This window comes from Phocoena phocoena, chromosome 3, assembly GCF_963924675.1.
Source record: "Phocoena phocoena chromosome 3, mPhoPho1.1, whole genome shotgun sequence".
Lineage (NCBI taxonomy): Eukaryota > Metazoa > Chordata > Mammalia > Artiodactyla > Phocoenidae > Phocoena > Phocoena phocoena.
The window spans coordinates 36369983-36391222 of NC_089221.1; the positions used below are offsets into that span (position 1 = coordinate 36369983).

Here is a 21240-nt window from a genome sequence, read left to right on the forward strand (position 1 = left end):
ATGAGCCACAACTACTGAGCCTGCGCTCTAGAGCCCGCGAGCCACAACTACTGAGCCCATGTGCCACAACTACTGAAGCCAGCACGCTCTAGGGCCCGCATGCTGCAACTAGTGAGCCTGCGTGCTGCAACTACTGAAGCCCGCACGCCTAGAGCCTGTGCTCCATGACAAGAGAAACCACTGCAATGAGAAGCCCGCGCACTGCAATGAAGAGTAGCCCCCGCTCTCCACAACTAGAGAAACCCCGCATGCAGCAATGAAGACCCAATGCAGCCAAAAATAAATAAAATAGTAGGCATTTCTAAAAGTTTTTAAACCTGTATCCCTTTGAGTAACACCAACTCAGATTGGCCTAAACTATAAGAAAATGTGTTATCTCTCCGAAGTGAAAATCCATGGAAAGGACTCCCTTTTGACACTAGAGGCAGCCGCTGGTCGGTGCCATCCAGGACCAGGTTCCTTCTGTCTCTCCTCTCTGCTGTCCTCAGCTCTGGCTGATCCCCCCTGTGGTCACAAGTTGACCTCCGCAGGCAATCCGGGATACAAGCTTCCTTGTTCAAGTCAGCAGAAACGGAGAGAAGCTCTTGTTCATCCATGCCTTACCTTTTCTGCCCTGCCTTCATTATCCCACCTCTGTGTCTGCTCCCCGACCATGACAGTTGCCAGGGGACTGATGGGCTCAGTCCACTGTTTCCCAAACTTCCGTTAAGGCAAGAATTACCTACAGCTCTTGCTAAAAATAGAGCTCCTGGCCCCTCTGCTGGAGATTGTAATTCAGTGGGTCTCGGAATGGGCCTGGGAATTTGAATTTTTAACAAGTGCCTGGAGCGATTGTGGTCGTTAGGGAGGTTTGGGATTCACTGTAGTGGGATGGATGTTGGTGAGTTAAACACTGTCCGCCACAGAGCTGAGAGCTTTGTTGGCTCTGGTTTCCCAACTAGTACACAGAACTTGGCTAGCATTTATTTATTTATTTTTAAACTGAATGTATTTTTACATAAGTTAAATGTGTCGGCTCTTCACATTTTGCCATTTATGCCATTTATAGATCGCTTTTCTCAAACACAATTTAATGAGGACTAGGGGCAAAAATCACTTTGTAACAATATTTCTAAATAAAAGAGTCGCTTATGTGGGAAAAGTCCCCATAAGTGAAGACCTCAACTTGAGTGATTTGAATGATGTCAAATCTGAACGTAGGTCAGATCTCACATCATCAACAGTGGGACTACTGTCAAGAAACTCTACTAACTGATGACTGGAGTTGGCAGTAGTGAAATTCCTTTTGTAACTTAACTAAGTAAGAGTTGGAATTTCCTATAGTTTTTTTTTTTTTCCAGAAAAAATATTATCATAAGGGTGTTACCTGCCTTTAGAAAAAAATTCAAACGGTCTGGTCAGAGACCTCAAAAGAAAGTTTCTACTTTTGAATACATAGAGTTTTCTTTAAAATGTGTATGTAAATGATGATCTTGATTTCTGTATTAAGGACCTGAAATGACCACTGCTTTCCCTTCAATAATCACCAGGGCCGCAGCTTTGGAGCAGTTCAAGTCTCTGGGTGCTGAGCCCTTAGAGGTGGACTTGAAGGAATCTGGTGAGGGCCAAGGAGGATATGCAAAGGAGATGTCCAAAGAGTTCATTGAGGCTGAAATGAAGCTATTTGCTCAGCAGTGCAAGGAGGTGGATATCCTTATCAGCACAGCACTTATTCCAGGTGTGTCATTACATCAGTGGTTATCGATAAAGCACTTTTACTAATGATACTTTAAAATGAGGGTGAATAATTGTTTAACGTTTGCATTTCTTTAAGTAAAGATTGATTTACTTTCTAGAGAATGAGAAAGCACGTGAAAAGCAGAAAAGACAAAATCACTGTGGCCCCTGGACAAACACGGTCATTAATAATTTGTATATTTTCTTCCAGTCTTCTGTGTATTTTTTATCTATGTTCATAGATCATATTCTGTGTACAGTATTATATTTGTAAGCAGTTTGCTTTGTTTACACCCTTGATAATTGTTTTTTCGTTTATTTCTGTTCTCTTTGTTAAGATACTACATTTCTATTGTAGGAAATCCAAACAGCACTGAAAAATATGAAAGAAAAAGTACAGATTGGAAGTTCTACCAGAGTGACCATTATTAATATATATTTTTAAAAACTTATTTATAATTTTTAAAATTTTACTTATTTATTTATTTATCTTTGGCTGTGTTGGGTCTTCCTTGCTGCGCGTCGACTTTCTCTAGCTGCCGCGAGCCGGGGCTACTCTTCGTTGTGGTACGCGGGCTTCTCATCGTGGTGGCTTCTCTTATTGCGGAATACGGGCTCTAGGCGCGCAGGCTTCAGTAGTTGTGACTTGTGGGCTCCAGAGCACAGGCTCAGTAGTTGTGTTGCACAGGCTTAGTTGCTCTGCAGCATGTGGGATCTTCCCGGACCAGGGCCCGAACCTGTGTCCCTTGCATTGGCAGGCAGATTCTTAACCACTGCACCACCAGGGAAGTCCCATTATTAATATTTTGATGATCTTTTTTTTTTTTTGGTATGCGGGCCTCTCACCGCTGTGGCCTCTCCCGTTGCAGAGCACAGGCTCCGGATGCGAAGGCCCAGCGACCATGGCCCACGGGCCCAGCCGTTCCGCGGCATGCGGGATCCCCCCGGACGGGGGCACGAACCCGCGTCCCCAGCATCAGCAGGCGGACCCTCCACCACTGTGCCACCAGGGAAGCCCTGATGATCATTTTTTTATACATGAGAAAGAGAGGGGGACTTTGTGTGTGTGTATATATACTTATGGAATTTCCCGTATATATTTTTTACTAAAGGTTATGATGCTTTGTTACTTTGTAATTACTTCCTTTGACTTGTTTGGTCTTTGCAATCAAATCATGAGCTCTTTGATGGCAGGAATTACTTTTTAGTCCTTTACAACATCCTCTTCTAAAGAATAGATGCTTGATGTCAAACCAGCCAGCATTTATTAATCAGTAATAAACAGTAAACAGTAGCTTGATCTAGCAAGATTTGGGAGTGAAGAAACTCTCTACCTTTTATATTCCTATCTCCTCTCCTGTCCTTTGCTTCTGTTAGTGAATAATGAATACCATGCTGACTCTAATTTTTTTCCCTTTCTAAAAGAAAGTGGGCCAGATAATGAGAACTTACAGGGTTCGCGTTACTTGTGTTCGATCCTCCTAAAGGAGCCTTGCTTTCTCTAGGGGACCGTGGAAAATTAGGAGAAGCTGCTTTGTCATGAGGTTCTGGGAAAGGAGAAATCCTCTTCTGGCACCCCCTTCCCCCAATCTGGCTGATATACACCCAGGGGCAGGAAGCTGATTGGCAGCATATCTGTGAGCTTGTGGGGGAAAACGTGCCTTTCAGGCTCTTCTTTTTGTCCTCTGTTTACCCATGTGATACCCAGTGGGTGAGCTCTTCTCTCCAGACATCCCTATCCCACCGGAGCTGGCTAGATGAAGCAGACAGCGGGAGAGTGACATGGGCTCAGCCCCTAGAAGAATCTGTGTGTGTGTGTGGAAATGAGGCTGGGGTTGGTTACTGGAGGTGGGTGCAGATCAGACAAGGCAGGGGCCACAGGTGGTGTTTGAAATCTGCCAGCGACAGTAGGACTCATGGACAGGTGGTGGCAGGAGAGCACTTCAGGATTCATCCTTTCCTTTTGTGGCGGTGGCTTCTGGCTCAGCTGTTGCAGGTGGCTTTGAAGGAAGGATGGGGTGGCTTTTGCTGTAGCCACCATTTGACCTTTGAAAGGTAGTTGCCTGTTGGGGAGATGAGCTGGGAACTGACTGGATGTAACAAGTGGCCAGTAGAGGGTGCTAAAGCATTTACTCATGCAGTAAATGGTGAAGCCCTGAAAGCCCTGAAGCTAGTAGTTTGAAATCATTCTCTTTATAAAGAACTGAGTAGATCCACAGACATAGAAAACAAACTTACGGTTACCAAAGGGGAAGAGGGTAGAGGGATAAATTAGGAGTTTAGGATTAACATATACATACTACTGTATATAAAATAGATAACCAACAAGGACTTACTGTATAGCACAGGGAACTCTACTCAGTATTTTGTAATAACCTATGAGGGAAAAAGTCTGAAAAAGAATATCTATATCTATATATCTATATATAAGAACTGAATCACTTTGCTCTACACCTGAAACTAACACAACATTGTAAATCAACTAAACTTCAATAAAAAAATAAAATAATAAAAAATAGAAAAAATAAAATATATGTCACTAGGTTAAAAAAAGAGCTGAGTATACTTTGGATATAGTATATAGAATTATTATTGATGGTAAATCTTAAAGTAAGTTATAGAACTCAAGACTTCTTGTATAAAACACATATGGACTTTTAGGACCTACTCCCCATAGTATCTTTTTTTTTTTGAACAAAAAAGGGCATGTGAACAGTTGACTAAAATTTAACCTCTTATTTATTTATTTTGCGGTACGCGGGCCTCGCACTGTTGTGGCCTCTCCCATTGCGGAGCACAGGCTCCGGACGCGCAGGCTCCATGGCCATGCTCCGCGGCATGTGGGATCCTCCTGGACCGGGGCACGAACCCGTGTCCCCTGCATCGGCAGGCGGACTCTCAACCACTGTGCCACCAGGGAAGCCCTAACCTCTTATTTTTTATAAGTAGTTTACAGTAAGTGTACCTTAGCAGCAGTTCAAATTATATGATAGTGTTAAAGAGGACTTGTTGAAGAAGGTTTACGAGTCTGTTCTGCTGAGCCTTTCCTGTTTTCAGTCTTTTCTGAAGCCGTCTGGTCAAAGCACTTTAAACTTGCACAAAGTCCCTGACCAGTGGATTGACCCAGAGTTCATACTCACAAGGCTGATCTGAAAAGCACCTTTCTGTTACTTTTTTGGTAAGCCCCCCCAAAAGAGAAAAGCTAATTTGAATATAATAAGGAAGATGATCTTTTTAAAGGTCTTACGTATCCCTAGGGGACTGAAACCTGAAAACCTCTGAGCATTAAAAAAACAAACTGAAAAGATTATATAAAGGGCATTATATATATATATATGCCCTTTGAAAAACAGTGTCCTTGGCATTGTACCCTTACTGGTGTTGGTCCTGAGCCTTTGCATAAGTCACCTGATGGTGTGTCTTGCTTGTGAAAGACTCCTGGAGCAGAAGTTGTTCTAAAGTTTTCCTTGAGTGGATCCAAAGGGGATTAAGTTAAATGTCAGAAGTTCTCCAAGTTGCAATTCCTTAGACCGAGATCCTCACGGCTGTACTGAAGACCTGGCATGGATAAGAACGTTGAGAGAGGAACATGGGCAATGAGCTCGCTTCAGGTAGCAATCCTGCAGAGCTGGTAAATTTTCATTCCTCCTAGGCACACGTCAGTCAGTGGGCTTGGACACACAATAATGTTGTACTCGTGAGGATCCTAGGTAAAATGAAACGTTTCTGTAGCTAGCTACTTATTATGCTGCCTGGTGTCTTGTACCATTGTCTAGACCCCCTCAGTTGGGTTGGGCGATGGATGCAGGGCTAGCATTTCACTTAGTGCAGGTAACTTCAAGAGAGGGCCTAGCGGACAGTCTCATTTTGTGGTGCTGTGCCCACGAGGGAAAGCTCCCAACCTTCCTGTCCAGCTCCGTGACCTTTAGGGTTACCACTAAAAAGTTCGGCAGCCCCCCTCTCTGATAACGTTCAGGCTGTGCTCATAATCTTTTCCAGTAAACCTTTTGAGACACAGGAGATTTTTTCAGCATTCTTATTGTTCTGAAACCCTTTTAGAGAGACTTTTCATAGACTTGGAAGGTTTAATCAGGAAGAACCTGAATCAGGTTGAGAATCTAATTCGTAGATTAGGGATTACGGGATGGGGGTGTGAGGAGGAATCACAGTGGTTTAGCAGTGACTGTGTGTTAGGCAAATTTTGCCTAAATTCCTGTGAGAATTAGGAGTACTGTGGGGCACGCGCTAAATCTACCCTGACAGAGACAACTCTCTCCATTTAGAACCTTTCCTGATGACGCCTGATTAAAAATCATAAGCGTCATAGGGTCATCTGGCTTTCCTGCTCTCCCCTTCCCCACCTCAGGCCCTGCCCTCATTTCGTAATTGAATCATAGCTCCTGGAAAGCCTGGGGTTTTGCTTAGTAATGACAGTAACTTGGACCACTCAGGTTCCCAGCATCATTAGGTAAAGGCATCTAAAGTCCTCAGGATTGGATCACCTCCCCTCCCTCCCCACCCCACCCTTACCGGTACCCTAAATTTTGCACCCTGTGGTAAGGTATTTCTCGCCTTTCAGTTTCTAGTCCTGATTGAGCTTTTGGATCTCATGTGAAACTCATGTCTTGCTCTCTGGGCCTGATTTCAGTCATGCTCGCTGCTATTATCTGCACAAGGAGGCCAAGGACTTTCAGGCCTTGCACGTATTGTTCCTTCTCTTTGGAATGCTGTCCCTGCCCTTCCCTGCCTTTTTTTTTTTTTTTTAACATCTTTATTGGAGTATAATTGCGTTACAATGGTGTGTTAGTTTCTGCTTTATAACAAAGTGAATCAGTTATACATATGTTCCCATATCTCTTCCCTCTTGCATCTCCCTCCCTCCCACCCTCCCTATCCCACCCCTCCAGGTGGTCACAAAGCATCAAGCTGATCTCCCTGTGCTATGTGGCTGCTTCCCACCAGCTATCTATTTTACATTTACTTATAGTGTATATAAGTCCATGCCTCTCTCTCACTTCATCCCAGCTTACCCTTCCCCTTCCCCGTGTCCTCAAGTCCATTCTCTAGTAAGTCTGTGTCTCTATTCCCTGTCTTTTGAAGTCCTACTGAGCTCAGTAGTTTCTCCAGAGTTCCTGCCGTCTCCTGCTCCGTAGTAAACCCTCTTTTTTCTGCATTCATAGCATTTGCCCGTGCCTCAAATTCCAGTAGTTCTCAGTCTCACTGCCCTCTAGTTGCCCTGTCTCATCTCTGCCACGAGGGTGCTTACCAGGGAGCCTTGTGTACAGCTGTGGCTCAGCAGATGTTCCTGAGCTAATGTGGGTTCCTTCCTTAGTTCTCAGTTGGTACAATCCCCTTTATTTTTCTGGTGCTATCCAAGAAAGAACACTCTTGGATAGGAATACTGCAGAGGCTAGTTTAAGACTGGGAAGCTAGCTTTCTTAAATTTTCAAAAGTAGGACACTTGCCACGTTTGCAGTTTGAGGTGTTGAGCTAGGCCTCTCAGGAGATAGAATTAGGAAGTAGTGGGAAGGTCTGTTCAGGAGTTAGAAAGTGTACTATCATCCAGGAGGGAAGATATTCATTGCTTGATTATAAATTATGATCCCTTAGGCCATATATCCTTGGGCCTCTTTTTAGGTATGATCCAGATTAGGGTAACAGTCCTTTTTATTTTTATCTATATCAGATAGGGTCTATAGTATACACCCATCAAAGGAGCTTTGTGGCAATTTTGCATGACTCTGGAGAATTGGGAGGGAGTGTTTTCCCTTGATATACAAGGGCCTCACACATGTGAGACCAAACCTGAGGGATCTCACAGTCTCCTGGAAAATCAACATTGGTTTTGCATTGGATGCTGCCTGTCTCTTTGAAGCCATCTTTCATATGGAGTAGAAATATAGTACAAAAGAGTAACTTTCCGTAGTAATTTTTTTTTTTCTTTGCGGTACGTGGGCCTCTCACTGTTGTGGCCTCTCCTGTTGTGGAGCCCAGGCTCCGGACGCGCAGGCTCAGCGGCCATGGCTCACTGGCGCAGCTGCTCCTTGGCATGTGGGATCTTCCCGGACCGGGGCACGAACCCGTGTCCCCTGCATCGGCAGGTGGACTCTAAACCACTGCGCCACCAGGGAAGCCCTCCATAGTAATTTTCACACTTGTTCTTTTAGGCAAGAGAATAATTGATATAGCAGTATACTCTTCGTTTGTGAAATTCCACAAAGATAATATTGTTTTGATAACTACACAAGGACTTTCTCTAAAGTAAAGCTTTATTTTTCAGATTATTCTTTTCATTCTGTAAACATTGTGGTCTTACAGGACAGCGACAGATCAGGGATTTTCAACTTTTTTTGAATTATTTAACTTTCTTTTACTGACTAATCTGATTCATCTACCATCCTCTCCTCCTTTAAATGCATTGTATGATTGTATGGAATTTTGTAATATTTCTTGTACAGAGTTTCATTTGTTTTGAGAATTTGGAAGGACAGAGAAAAATACTTAAATGTTGCAACATCAAGGGCTGGTAACCACAGGCTGTCTATACACGTCTTGGTAGCTTTCAACAGAGGCAGGGCAACTTGTCATCAAGAGGAAGATGCCAAAACTGTGGAGTTTTCCATCGTCATTTATCAATCTTGACTATTTAGAGTGTGTTTGAGCACATTTAGTGAGTGACTGGGCCACATTTAACAATGACCTGGTAGGAAGATTTATGGCCCAGAATTATCTTCTGGTTTGGTCTGTTATTTCTCCCAAAGTATGTTGCAAGATTGGAAAGCACTGTGCTTCCCTCTGTGGCAGTCCCTGAGTTGAAAAGGATTGGGAGACTGAGGCTGTCCCGTCTCTGGTGAAACAGCACCCAATAGATAGAGTTACAGCTACAACCAGCACTTTCCACCATGGGCATTTCTGTTCTTCCTTATTTCCACTTTCTCTATACTTTCTTATGCCTCAGTATTAGCTAGGATGGTCTAGCTGCTAAAACAAATTCACGCAAAAGCTCAGACATTATAGAAATTCACTTCTTGCTCAGTTAACAGTAATAGGTGGTTGACGCATTGGAGGGCAGCTCTCCTTCAGGTGGTCCTCTGGGGATTCAGGTACAGCAATGTTGTCATCAATGTTATGAGGCCGTGAAGGTCGCTCAGGGCGCTGTCTCTGTTCCAGCCAGCTAGAAGTAAAGGGCCAAGGAGGAGTGTGCATGGGATGCCCAGAAGTGGCATACACCACCCCTGCTCACATTTCTTCTGCTAAAGACCTAGTCACATGGCCAAACCTAACTACGAAGGAGGCTGGGAATGGTTGTCTAACTGTGCCCCCAGGAATAAGAGAACATTGTATTAGTTTGCTAAGGGTGCCGTAACAAGATCTCACAGACTGGGGAGCTTAAACGACAGAAATTAATTTTCTCACAGTCTGGAGCCTAGAAGTCCAAGATCAAGGTTTCTTTTGAGGCTTCTCTCCTGGGCTTGTAGAGGGCCTCTTCTTGCTGTGTCCTCACATGGTCTTGGTGTCTTTTTTGTGTCCACATTTTCTCTTGTTTTTAAGGATACCAGTCAGATTGGATTAGGGCCCACCCTGATGGCCTCATTTGATGTAATCATCTCTTTAAAGACTCTATCTCTAAATATAGTTGTATTCTGAGTTACCGGGGGTTAGGGTTTCAACACGTGAATTTTTCTGGGGACACAATTCAGCCCGTAACAAATGTGGATTTTGGTGAGGAACTAAAAGCTTCTTTCCTCTTCCCCAGTTTTTAATATTATCTGCTTATGTTTAATCCATTCTTTGGCAATCAGATCATGGATTTAGAACCAGACAGAGTAGATTCAAATTCCAGTTCCACTGCTTAACAGCTGTGGCTCTCTGAACCTCAGATTCCTCATTTCGGAAAAGGAAGTAAACCTTTTTATGTTGCAGAGTTGTTTTGAGGACTACATGAAGAAAAAAGCCCAGTGTAGGGCCTGGCACATAGAGCATTAGCATAATCACCTTTCTTCCATTGGTGATGCTTGGTCTTGCAAATGGTATCCAGACTGAAAAGCTTATTGACTGTTGCAATAGAAAGTCCAGACATTCTTGAGCATTATGTGGCATGTCAAAGATGTTCTCTGAAATCATCAGGCTTATGGACATACTCATGAAGTTACAAAAACATTGCCATTAGGTGGTAATCTAGCATGGATTTCACTGTGGAAAACGATGGCTTAACTTGCTTTTTATCTGACTTTTCTGAAGATATCTATTTCATTAAGGCTTTTCTGTCAATCTCATTCTGACCTAAGTTTTTGGGTTTTTTAAAAATTTTTATTTATTTATTTTTGGCTGCGTTGGGTCTTTGTTGCTGCGTGCGGGCTTTCTCTAGTTGCGATGAGCGGGGGCTACTCCGCTCTTTTAAAAAATAACCTCCTGGGTTATTTTTTAAATAACCTCTTTTCTCTTTTAAAAAATAACCTCCTGGGCTCCCCTGGTGGCGCAGTGGTTGAGAGTCCGCCTGCCGATGCAGGGGACACGGGTTTGTGCCCCAGTCCAGGAAGATCCCACATGCCGCGGAGTGGCTGGGCCCGTGAGCCATGGCCACTGAGCCTGCGCATCCGGAGCCTGTGCTCCGCAACGGGAGAGGCCACAACAGTGAGAGGCCCGCGTACCGCAAAAAAAAACAAACACCTCCTAATTATTTTATTAACAAATGTATAATAAATATTCATTAATTTTTTTAGGGATTGGTAGCTAATGTACATCTAAACGTGTATTGGAGGGAAAACAAAGAATGTTATAATTTATATAAGAATATTATTTAATGTATTATATATTTATATATAATAATATTATATAATATATGTGTTTCCTTTTTATGTTACCATTTAGGTTTGGTAGGTTGTTTTCCTTTTTTTGAGAATTCCCATAGCTATGAAGCCATGGTAAAGCCTTGACTGATTTTGATTTTTATCTATACAGAATTTTGCAGCTATGGAGGTAAATTATTGAGGTAATCCTCAAAAATTTTTTATAAATGTGTTCTTTAATTATTAGGTAAAGGCTTGTTTTTAGGTTTCTTCTTTAAATAGATCTTTAAGGATTTCTCTTATCTGCTAAAACATGCTGTTGACTAATCATATTTCCTACGTATTACATTTAGAAATATCTCAAGGCATCCAATCTGTAACAGTCAAGTTTTTGCCACCTGGCTTTCTCTCTGGTTCCTTATACAAATAATTAGGCAGAGAAATTTTTTATCTAGTTCCAGGAATAGAACTCACGTATAAAGCTTGACTGGTTAAGCTTGGGTCAGAATCCCTTTATGTTCATGAACAAAGCTATCTGTAGCCTCTCTAGTGGTAACAGAGATAGAGGGATTGTATCGGTGTGTTGTTCTGTGCACCTCGGGGCTGGCAGAATCAGAGACTTATTAGATCAGTGGGGCAAATGTTCGGCAGTTTTTTGCCACATCCAATCTATTACATAACCAATTATCTCTTTTTTTTCATATGTGTACATATATGTATAAAAAGCCTTTTGTCCTTATCTGTAACATTTTTATAGTTTAAGACTCAATATTTTGGACTTCCCTGGTGGCGCAGTTGCTAAGAATCCGCCTGCCAATTCAGGGGACACAGGTTCGAGCCCTGGTCCGGGAAGATCCCACATGCCGCGGAGCAACTAAGCCCGTGTGCTACAACTACTGAGCCTGTGCTCTAGAGCCCGTGAGCCACAACTACTGAGCCCACATGACACAACTACTGAAGCCCACGTGCCTAGAGCCCATGCTCCACAACAAGAGAAGCCACCGCAATGAGAAGCCTGCGCATCGCAACGAACAGTAGCCCCCGCTCGCCGCAACTAGAGAAAGCCTGCGTGCAGCAACAAAGACCCAACGCAACCAGAAAGAAAGAAAGAAAGAAAGAAAGAAGGATGGAAGGAAGGAAGGGAGGGAGGGAGGGAGGGAGGGAGGGAGGGAAGGAGGGAGGGAGGGAGGGAGGGAGGGAGGAAGGAAGGAAGGAAGGAAGGAAGGAAGGAAGGAAGGAAGGAGAAGACTATCATAAAGAATGTGTTAAAAAAAAAAAAAAGACTCAATATTTTAACCCCATCTATGATTTTGTTATTCCAAAAGAGCCTTTGGTGTGTATCAGTTAGGGTGCCTTTGGCTGCCAGAAGCAGAAGTTCCAACACAGTCTGCCTTAAACAAGAAAGGAGATTTGCTGGGTTGCGTAGGTGAAGGAAGCCAGTTATAGCTGGGTAGGTGTGGTCGGGGCCCTGCCGTGCCACTTTGTCCTCTTTTAGCTCTGCTCTCTCTGAGTTGGTTTCGTGGTCAGGAGCAGAGGCAGGCCTCCACTGTGCGCAGCACACATCCGGAGGGCAAGGCAAGTCGTTCTGATGGCTCCCTCTTGAAGAGCAAGGGAACGTCTTTTGCACAATCCCTTAGCACGCTTTCCCTCATTCTTATTGGCCTTGACTGGGTTACATCCCCACTTCTGAACCATCCATGTAGGCAGGGCAATGAGATGCTCCTCAGCTTACGCCTGGATTTCTGAACTGGTGTTCAGTAGGTGCTGAGATTACCCTTAGGCCAGCGAGGCCTGCCTCTGCAGTAGTGTCAGGTCATTTCTCCTGAAGGTCATGGACTGTGTGGAGAAAATGGAAATCAGAGTAGTGACAAGAGGATGCTGGATAAACACTAGTGCTCAGTATAAAATTGTATGCTTAGAATGACATTTCTTACTGTATAAATACTAAGTTCAGAACATTTTTACATGCTCTGTTTTACATGTAGTCAATATATAGTATTGTGTTACATTAAAAATTATCCTTTATTTATAGTACTTGTTCATGAGAAATCTATTTTGGTTTGGAGACATACTCTATAATTTATATTATTAATCTCTTTATTACTATACTGTTAAATATACCATGTTCTTGTTAAAGCAGAAAGTTTTTCTTTTTCTTTATAAATTTATTTATTTAATTTTGGCTGCGTTGGGTCTTTGTTGCTGCTTGCGGGCTTTCTCTAGTTGCGGCGAGCGGGGGCTGCTCTGTGTTGCAGTGCGCAGGCTTCTCATTGCGGTGGCTTCTCTTGCTGTGGAGCACGGGCTCTAGGTGCACAGGCTTCAGTAGTTGCGGCTCGAGGGCTCTAGAGCACAGGCTCGGTAGTTGTAGCGCATAGGCTTGGTTGCTCCGCGGCACGTGGGATCTTCCCGGACCGGGGCTCGAACCCGTGTTCCCTGAATTGGCAGGCAGATTCTTAGCAACTGCACCACCAGGGAAGACCAGAAAGTTTTTCTTGAGCCTGCTTAATTTGATGGCTTACAGGCCAGGAAGTTAGGAATTTCCCCATCTGATTAAATGCCATTGAATAATTCCGGTAAATAATGCTAAATGCTCTTGGGAATTATTATAAAATTTTGTGGTAAGCCTTTTTCATCATGGTGTCTTATTGTTCTTAATATTTTTAGTGGCTTCCTATTAATTTTTCTTTCTTTCTTTTTTTTTTTTTGTGATTAATGTTGTTTGTGAGGGCTTGATTCTTTTTCCAGTAAGATAGAATCTGAGAATTTATTGATTTCAAATGATCACGTTAGGCCTGATTTATTCAGAGAGGTATAATATATTGCAAAACTTTCCAGTAAATCTTCAGCTGTTGAGATTTAGTTTAAGCCAAATCTCTCTTTTTTTAATTTACTGTTGTAGAGAGGCCAGTGGTATATTCTTTTGCTGCATAGTGAAAAGTTGTTAAAGTTATTTTTAGAAAGAAGTAATTTTTTTTCTAGAAATCTTTGAATTTACTACTTTAAAAACTGCATCTTAGTATTCGTTTAATGAGAAAACACATGAGTATGAAAAGATACTATGAATTCAGTCACATTTCAGAATAACTTTGTGTGAATCACAGCCATACGTACATACATCTAGAAACAGTGCACATGTGTGAGGCATTTTTTTCTGTCTATTGTCAGTTCTGGGTGCACACAGAGATTCAAGGATGCCTTACACTAGTCTATGGCGCCTCCACTCACCCTAAATAATGGCCATCCAATTGGGAAACTATAATTAAAACTTTTAGATGAGTGCTATAAGTATCTTAGCTATTCTCCTAATAAAAATGTTCACTAATCTTTGAATGCAACCTCTTTCAATCCTAAACTATTAGACGTTAGAGCTGTAAGTAAAGCTTTCCTTCCCCATCTAGCCTGCACATGGTAGGCACTAAGTTATTGCTTGAGTCTATGAATGGATGAATCCTTGAATGATGACTGTGAGTGCATGATGTCCTACCATTGTCTTGGCAAAAGTATGGAAATAAACTTCCAACTGGGAGGGAACTGAATAATCTTATCAGGAACTTAATGTCCATGAACCATAAGGAACCAAGAAATATTTCATGAAGTTGAACACCTTTCACCCACAGTTTGTATTGTGCCAGTAAATATATTAAAATTTTTTTTTTCTCCTTGTTAATTTTTTCGATCAGTGATTTTTGGGGGAGGGTGGTTTGAAGAGATGTAACAGTCTTGGTCTTTTTGTATATCTCATCTTTTGCAGATAAATGATAAAATTAACAGAAATGAGCAGTCAAAAGGGGAAAGCCCAATTGTGCCTATAAAAAAATACCTCTTATCTGCCTTCTTTTATTAACTCTTCTGCCTTCTACAGTCCTGTCTTGAAACACCTGATATGCTCATTTGATCTTTTATCCTTGTGTCTAGGATCTGCACAGGGCTGTCACTGGGGTAATTATGGGACATCTCTATATGGGACATCTCTAATTAAACATTGGATATATTCTTTTCTATGTTACATATTATAAAAAAATCTGTGCACATCTTCCTGTCTGTTATCCATCCTTAGTTATGTTTCTGCCTGCCTGTATAAGTGTTTGGATTCACTCTTTGAAAGGCTGTCCTAACTGTATAGCTTCCTTTGCTGTTGCAGGGAGGGCAGAGGATTTTGAGTGCGGTGTTTTCAATTGGTAAGTTAACAGACTGGTTAAGGGCATTTCTAAGTTATTTTAATTCTTCTAGTGCAACTCTTTAATCTCTGTCCTCAGCTTAAACGGGGAAACTTTAAAACTTTATGCTTTATCTGTTTATAAAAATAGTATGACTTGTTGGAAATGCAGTAAAGTACAAAGTAGAAAATAAAGATCATTTGTGATCCTTCTACTCAGTGAAAAATACTCTTAACATTTTACCATTTTCTTTCAGCCTTTTTTCCATGCATTTTTATCATGTTAGATGAAGATAAAATATCTTTCTTACTTTCTCCACTTAATATTATTATATCATGTTTTCTCCCTTAACATAATAAGTCAGTAAGAACTCTTTGCAAATATATTTTAATGGTTTGTGGAATTTTCTTGTTTGAATGTGTTGTATTTAATTTAACTGTTCTCCCAAAGTTAGCCTTTTCATTTATTTCCAGTTTTTGTCAATTAAAAATAATGTTCTAACATTTTTTTTTCGCTTTATTCTTGTATCTATACTTTCATTGATTTCCCCAGGATTAATCAAACCTTAGAAGTAGAATTACTGGTTGAATGAATATCAATGTTTTTGGCCTGTTGATACACGCTTGATCTACTATGCTTTGTTGAAAGATTATACAGTTCATAATCTCATTAGTAGATTTTCCAGCTAATTGTTTCATTTCAGAAGTATTTGGATTTTGTTGACTCTTTCAGTTTGAGGGCAAAAATGTATCTCACTCTTTGTACTCACATTTCTTTTAGTCTTACTGAGGGTGAACTTTCTTCATTTGGTTATTACCATTCTCTTTGAATTGGCCATTTGTATTTGCTATTCATTTATCAATTAGGATCTTAGTGTTTTGTTTTTATTTAAATTTCTGTGAGTTTTTTTGTATTAATTTTTTGTCATGTTTATTTTTTTTGAGGCTAGTAATACATACCTTTTTCATATTTAAGCCTATCGACATTTTCCTTTGTAATTTTTCCCATTGCTGTAAATTTAGGAAGTACTTTTCAATCCAAAGACAGGAGAGATATTCACCAAGTGTTTCCTCTTCTTTATGGGTTGATTTTTTTCTTTTCTTTTCTTTTTTTTTTTTTGCGGTACGCGGGCCTCTCACTGTTGTGGCCTCTCCCGTTGCAGAGCACAGGCTCTGGACGCGCAGGCTTAGCGGCCACGGCTCACGGGCCCAGCCGCTCCACGGCATGTGGGATCTTCCCGGACTGGGGCACGAACCCGTGTCCCCTGCATCGGCAGGCGGACTCTCAACCACTGCGCCATCACGGAAGCCCTTCTTTTATAATTAATTCTGACCTATAGAGTTCAGAGTTCAGTTTGAAGTAAGATAATTAGGTTTGGGTAGTTTTTTCCCCCAAAACCTAGCTAATCATCTTATTCCTTTTGTTCCTTCCATTTTGTGATGCCGCACTTACCTTACCTTACATTTTTATCATCGGAGGCCGTCAGGGTAGGATAGTATTTTGAAATTTCCTTCTCAGTCTTTCCCTCCCTTGACCTAATCTTTTGAGGATTTGCTCATTTGGAACTTTTTTGTGCTACTCTGCTCCTCTTTTGGCTCCCTTTCTTCCCCTCTTCTGTTTTTAATTTTCATTTCTGCACTTTTCAGAATTTTCCAAAAATTAATCCACATGTGAGTTCTTAAAGGCAGCTGCATTGTTATATTCATCATTGTATATTCCCTGTAGGCCTTATTGAATTTTTAAAAGTATAACATGAAAACAAGCTCTTCTAGAACACTTGGGAGATAAGAAAAAGCTCAGGAAATAAATTAGTCTTACTACTCAAAGACGTCCTGTTATTGTTAAACATTATACTCTATAGAATTTGCTAGGAACTATATATGTAATATTGTGTGTGTGTGTGTGTGTGTGTGTATCTATACACACACACACACACACACACACACACACACACTTGAAACATTCATACATATGTATATGTAAATTTTTTTTTTACTGAATGGGAACATCCTATACATACTGTTTTGTTGTGTGCTTTTACTTGTAATAATTCCATGTCTTTTAAACATTCCTCTGTAACTTAAGTCTATCTTTTTAACTTACCCTCCCGTTATTTGGCTATGTACTAAGTAAAATACTGTTATGTGAAAGAAAATGCTATCCTTTCAAAAGTGGTTGAATTTCAGAGTGATAATATGGACGGAACACCTGTTATCTCTGTTATGACACGCACGTGTGTGTGTGTGTGTGTGTGTGTGTGTGTTGTGTCAGCCACTGCAAAACTGTTCTGTGAAGGTTGAATAAGTAAAATCAAAGAAGAGAAATAGGTGGTACATCAGATGTTTTCTAGGGAGCCTAAATGGTTTTGGCCACTTGATGTCTTACAAAGTGGGCAACATTACAGATGCAGGGTCTGATCTGTAGCTATAGATATCTCAGAAGGAAGAAGGAATCCAGAATGTCTAGGGCGGGAGAAATTAGTTAGATGCCAAATCCAATTTGTGAGGTCGATGGTTGTAAAGTTGGTGTGGTTAGAATTCAAAGGGGTTGTGCCTGGATACAACTTGGTTCTAGCCAGAAGAGTAGCTTAAGGCACGTCGACCTAAGACTGGAGGGTACAAGTAAGGTGGGAGGAAAGGCTGTGGCAAATGAGAGTCTGGTTAATAATGAAGAGGCTCTGGACAAGGGCTGGGGGTGGGTGGTGATGACAGTAAATACCTGCAAAGTACAGGTTAGCCCTTTAAACTCGCCACTTTATGTAGATGCAGCCACGTCATCCAGAGCTTTACATCACTGCAGTGCTGGTCAGCATGACCTTTAGTTTGGGACGAGTCCTCAGATGCTGTTGTTTGCATCCCCAAATTCTCATGCTCGAGTAAAGTTTAAGTATTCAAGGTACCTTTAGTGGACTACAGTGCGGGAGGGTAGAGGAAAGGAATACGTAATTCCAGAGAATTTTGAGAAGTGGCGAAACTACCAGGACCAAAGGGTGTTGTCTTTGGGAAAAGATCTCCTCATTCTTGTTCTTTTTCATGGAGACCCAGAAGAGAGAACCAGAGCTTCTCTAACAAACCATTGTGGCTGGAGCAGAAGGTCCAGTGGGGCAGTAGTGAGAAGAAATGCTAAGAAGAGTGCTTCAGCCCGGGGAGAAAGGTCTTGGGTAATAGGAGGCTTAGGAGTTGGACTTGATCTTGGAAGTATAAGGTTCGCATTGAGAAAGGAGGTACACCCACACGTATCTTTACAACTTTGTTTTTCACATGTGCTACAAAAAAAGGTTATTTTTCTTTTTTGAATCACATATATTCCAGTCAAGTAGATTGAAAAGCAGATTATTATCATGCAAATTTTACTTTGAGTTGATTTCCATTTATAAAACTGACAGTGCTTTTACTAAAATTCTGTAGACACAGAGTTGAAAACTTTCGAAAGAAGAAAAAAAAGATAATTAGGCTATTAATTCTCTGCTTTCCTGTGGCCAATCTCGCAAGTTTATTTCCTTTCTCTTTTGGCTTAGATATTTACACTGTTTTATGAAACTTGAACAAGGTATTATACCCACAGTGTGGACCCCTGTTGAACATATTAACTTATGTTAGCTTGAAAAATCCTTATGTTTAGTGCTTTATCCTCTATGTAAGAATTAGTAAACGATTTATTATAAAATGTGAAATATCTCATGAGGGGCAGGCTCCCTGAGAACAGGGATCTTTTCTGTTTATCTACCAGTACACTCCCAGCACCAGGCATGGAGCTCGACTCACCAGAGGTGCAGAATAAATAGTTGTTGAGTGGGAATAAAAGTGTATGAGTGGTTCCTAAGATTTTTTTGGAGTTGTGGTATCCTACTGTTTCCATTTCATGGCACTTCCCTGTCTCTCCTCGAAGTTATCCTGTGTTAAATTAAGGTAGATTAATATAGCATGTGGGAAAATCTGGTGACATTGGTTAAGACGACTGGAAATACTCTATTTTGTCATTCATAGATTACTATTGAATGTTCCCTTGACATTTGTGATCTTTATGAATCGTCCAATTTGGGTGCACATAGTTTCCTTACTAGCTTATTTATTATGCATTTTTAAAGAAACAGGCAAAATGTTGATCTCTTCATGAGTGGTACAGGGTGTAAACCAGTTGGGAAGAGCAGTGCTAGCTGAAATTTCCATGCTTAGCAAATGACAAGGCTTGCTCTCTGGCTAAGCGGCTCCCTCCCACCTACTGGCTTTGCAGCTCACACTCATCCTATTTTTTCCTTAGGAGACTGACCAGTCTCACCTGTGTTATGAACTTTAGCGGGTCTCTTTGAAAGAGTTATATATTCAGATGTTAAATTCCTGGGTACCCAGAGACTACTGTAATAATTAGAATATAAAGTTTTAAGAAATTACCATGTAATTTGTACTCTTTTCTTTGGTTTTATTAGGTAAAAAAGCTCCCGTTTTGTTTAGTAAAGAAATGATCGAGTCCATGAAGGAGGGTTCAGTTGTTGTGGATTTAGCTGCTGAGGCTGGCGGAAACTTTGAAACCACCAAGCCAGGAGAACTTTATGTTCATAAGGTACAGCACAAAGCTTCCTCTATCTATGAACCTGTTCCTATACCTTTATTGATTTGTGAGAGGGTGTTTATTGCTTTAAATATTTAGAGAAACTGAGGCCTGAAATTTTCTAAACTTAAAAACAGTCACATTTAAAGCTCCTTTTTTTTTTGCGGTACGCGGGCCTCTCACTGTTGTGGTCTCTCCCATTGTGGAGCACAGGCTCCAGACGTGCAGGCTCAGCGGTCATGGCTAATGGGCCTAGCCGCTCCGCGGCATGTGGGATCTTCCCGGACTGGGGCACGAACCCGTGTCCCCTGCATCGGCAGGCGGACTCTCAGCCACTGCGCCACCAGGGAAGCCCTAAAGCTCCTTTTGAAATATGTATTTGTGAGTGTGTGTGTATATTTATAAAGATTTGTAATTTCAGAACTTAGCCTTGACTGAGAACTGTCCTAAGAAAGAATATGGGCATTTAGTAACAGACCTTTCTGACTATATTTTTGTTTGTTTAGGGGATTACTCACATAGGCTACACGGACCTTCCCAGCCGAATGGCCACTCAGGCCAGCACCCTGTATTCCAACAACATCACCAAGCTCCTGAAGGCCATCAGCTCTGACAAAGACAATTTTTATTTTGAAGTGAAAGATGACTTTGACTTTGGTACAATGGGTCACGTCATTAGAGGAACTGTAGTGATGAAGGTAAGTGAAGAGATCTGTTTCTCCTGTGTTTTCATTATATATTTGTTTTAGGATTTTTGTTTACAGAACGATCCTATTTTGGAATTGGGATATATTCTAATAAAGTATCGATGTGTTGGGTTTATGCCAATAAAAATTGTTTAAAAATGTAGAACAGTTTAAAGAAAAATATTGCAAGATTTATATACATGTGTGACTCACCTAAAATATGCATTGCTTTTGATAAACAGAAACAAAAAAACAGACAAAAAACCCAGAATTGAATAAAGTAAAAATTAAATATTCCCCCTCCCCCACCTATCTGCTTTTAAGTTTGTTCTGTATTCTTCCTTATATGTTCTGCACACGTACTAATTGTACATCTATGTGTGTATGCATGACACAGACATTATTTATATACATGTGTGATATATATTTATATAAAGTGATACTATAAATTACGTGAATTTCTATATTTATTTAAAATTACTTTTCAAAGAAGAGTTTTTCCCCAACACTGGATTGACTGAATGCTGGATTGACTTTAAAAAGTGCTATTTTTCTGATTTCTGTTAGGATGGCGAAGTGATCTTCCCTGCTCCCACACCGAAAAATATTCCTCAAGGTGCCCCAGTAAAACAGAGGACAGTGGCTGAGCTGGAGGCTGAAAAAGCAGCTACTGTCACACCCTTCAGGAAGACGATGACATCAGCTTCTGTATATACAGCAGGTGAGGGTCCCATCTATGAAGATTTAGTCCAAATTCTTTGAATTTTGTGAGTTATGTATTAATTGTCAAAATTAGTAAATGAAATGCTGTTGTCCTTTGTTGGATTCCATCAGGACTTGGGCCTGTTAGAAGCAATTTTCACATACATGTCATCTGTCCCACCTCTGTGGATGTGGAGACTGCATTGTGTACCCTCAGAGATGCAGGCACTGGGATAAATGCTGGATTGAATGAGTGTGAAATAATACATAGGCTGTTAATACTTTTATAGAAAACATTTAAAATATTGTTAATATTTTTATATATATCAAATATAATGAGTATTGATGTATGACAGATTGTGTTGGTGTTAAGTGCATGTAAATGTGGTTATTGGTTTATTTTTTGTGGTTTATAAAACATCATTTGTGATTATCTGCACCTCTGGGTAAGACTGGGGAACCAAATATTTGCATTGAAGAATAAATAGTAAGTTATTCACCTAGTAAAAAAAAATTCAATTAAAAAATTTTTATCTCTTTCTTTACAATTTAACATAGATTCTTTGTTTTCTAATTCACCTTCATGAAGGCAGTAAAGAATTATCGTAAAATAATGATAAATATTCATTCTGGCTATGAACT

The 21240-nt window shown here is 40.9% G+C and overlaps 1 protein-coding gene across 1 annotated transcript in view; it reads left to right on the forward strand.

Annotated features, from left to right (window-relative positions):
* NNT (nicotinamide nucleotide transhydrogenase) overlaps positions 1-21240 on the forward strand; it is an 86588-nt gene that overhangs the window by 19394 nt on the left and 45954 nt on the right. Inside the window, exons 6-9 of the mRNA XM_065875565.1 lie at positions 1530-1717; positions 19089-19222; positions 19717-19908; positions 20464-20617. Coding sequence (XP_065731637.1) covers positions 1530-1717; positions 19089-19222; positions 19717-19908; positions 20464-20617 — 668 coding nt within the window. The remainder of the gene's footprint in view (positions 1-1529; positions 1718-19088; positions 19223-19716; positions 19909-20463; positions 20618-21240) is intronic.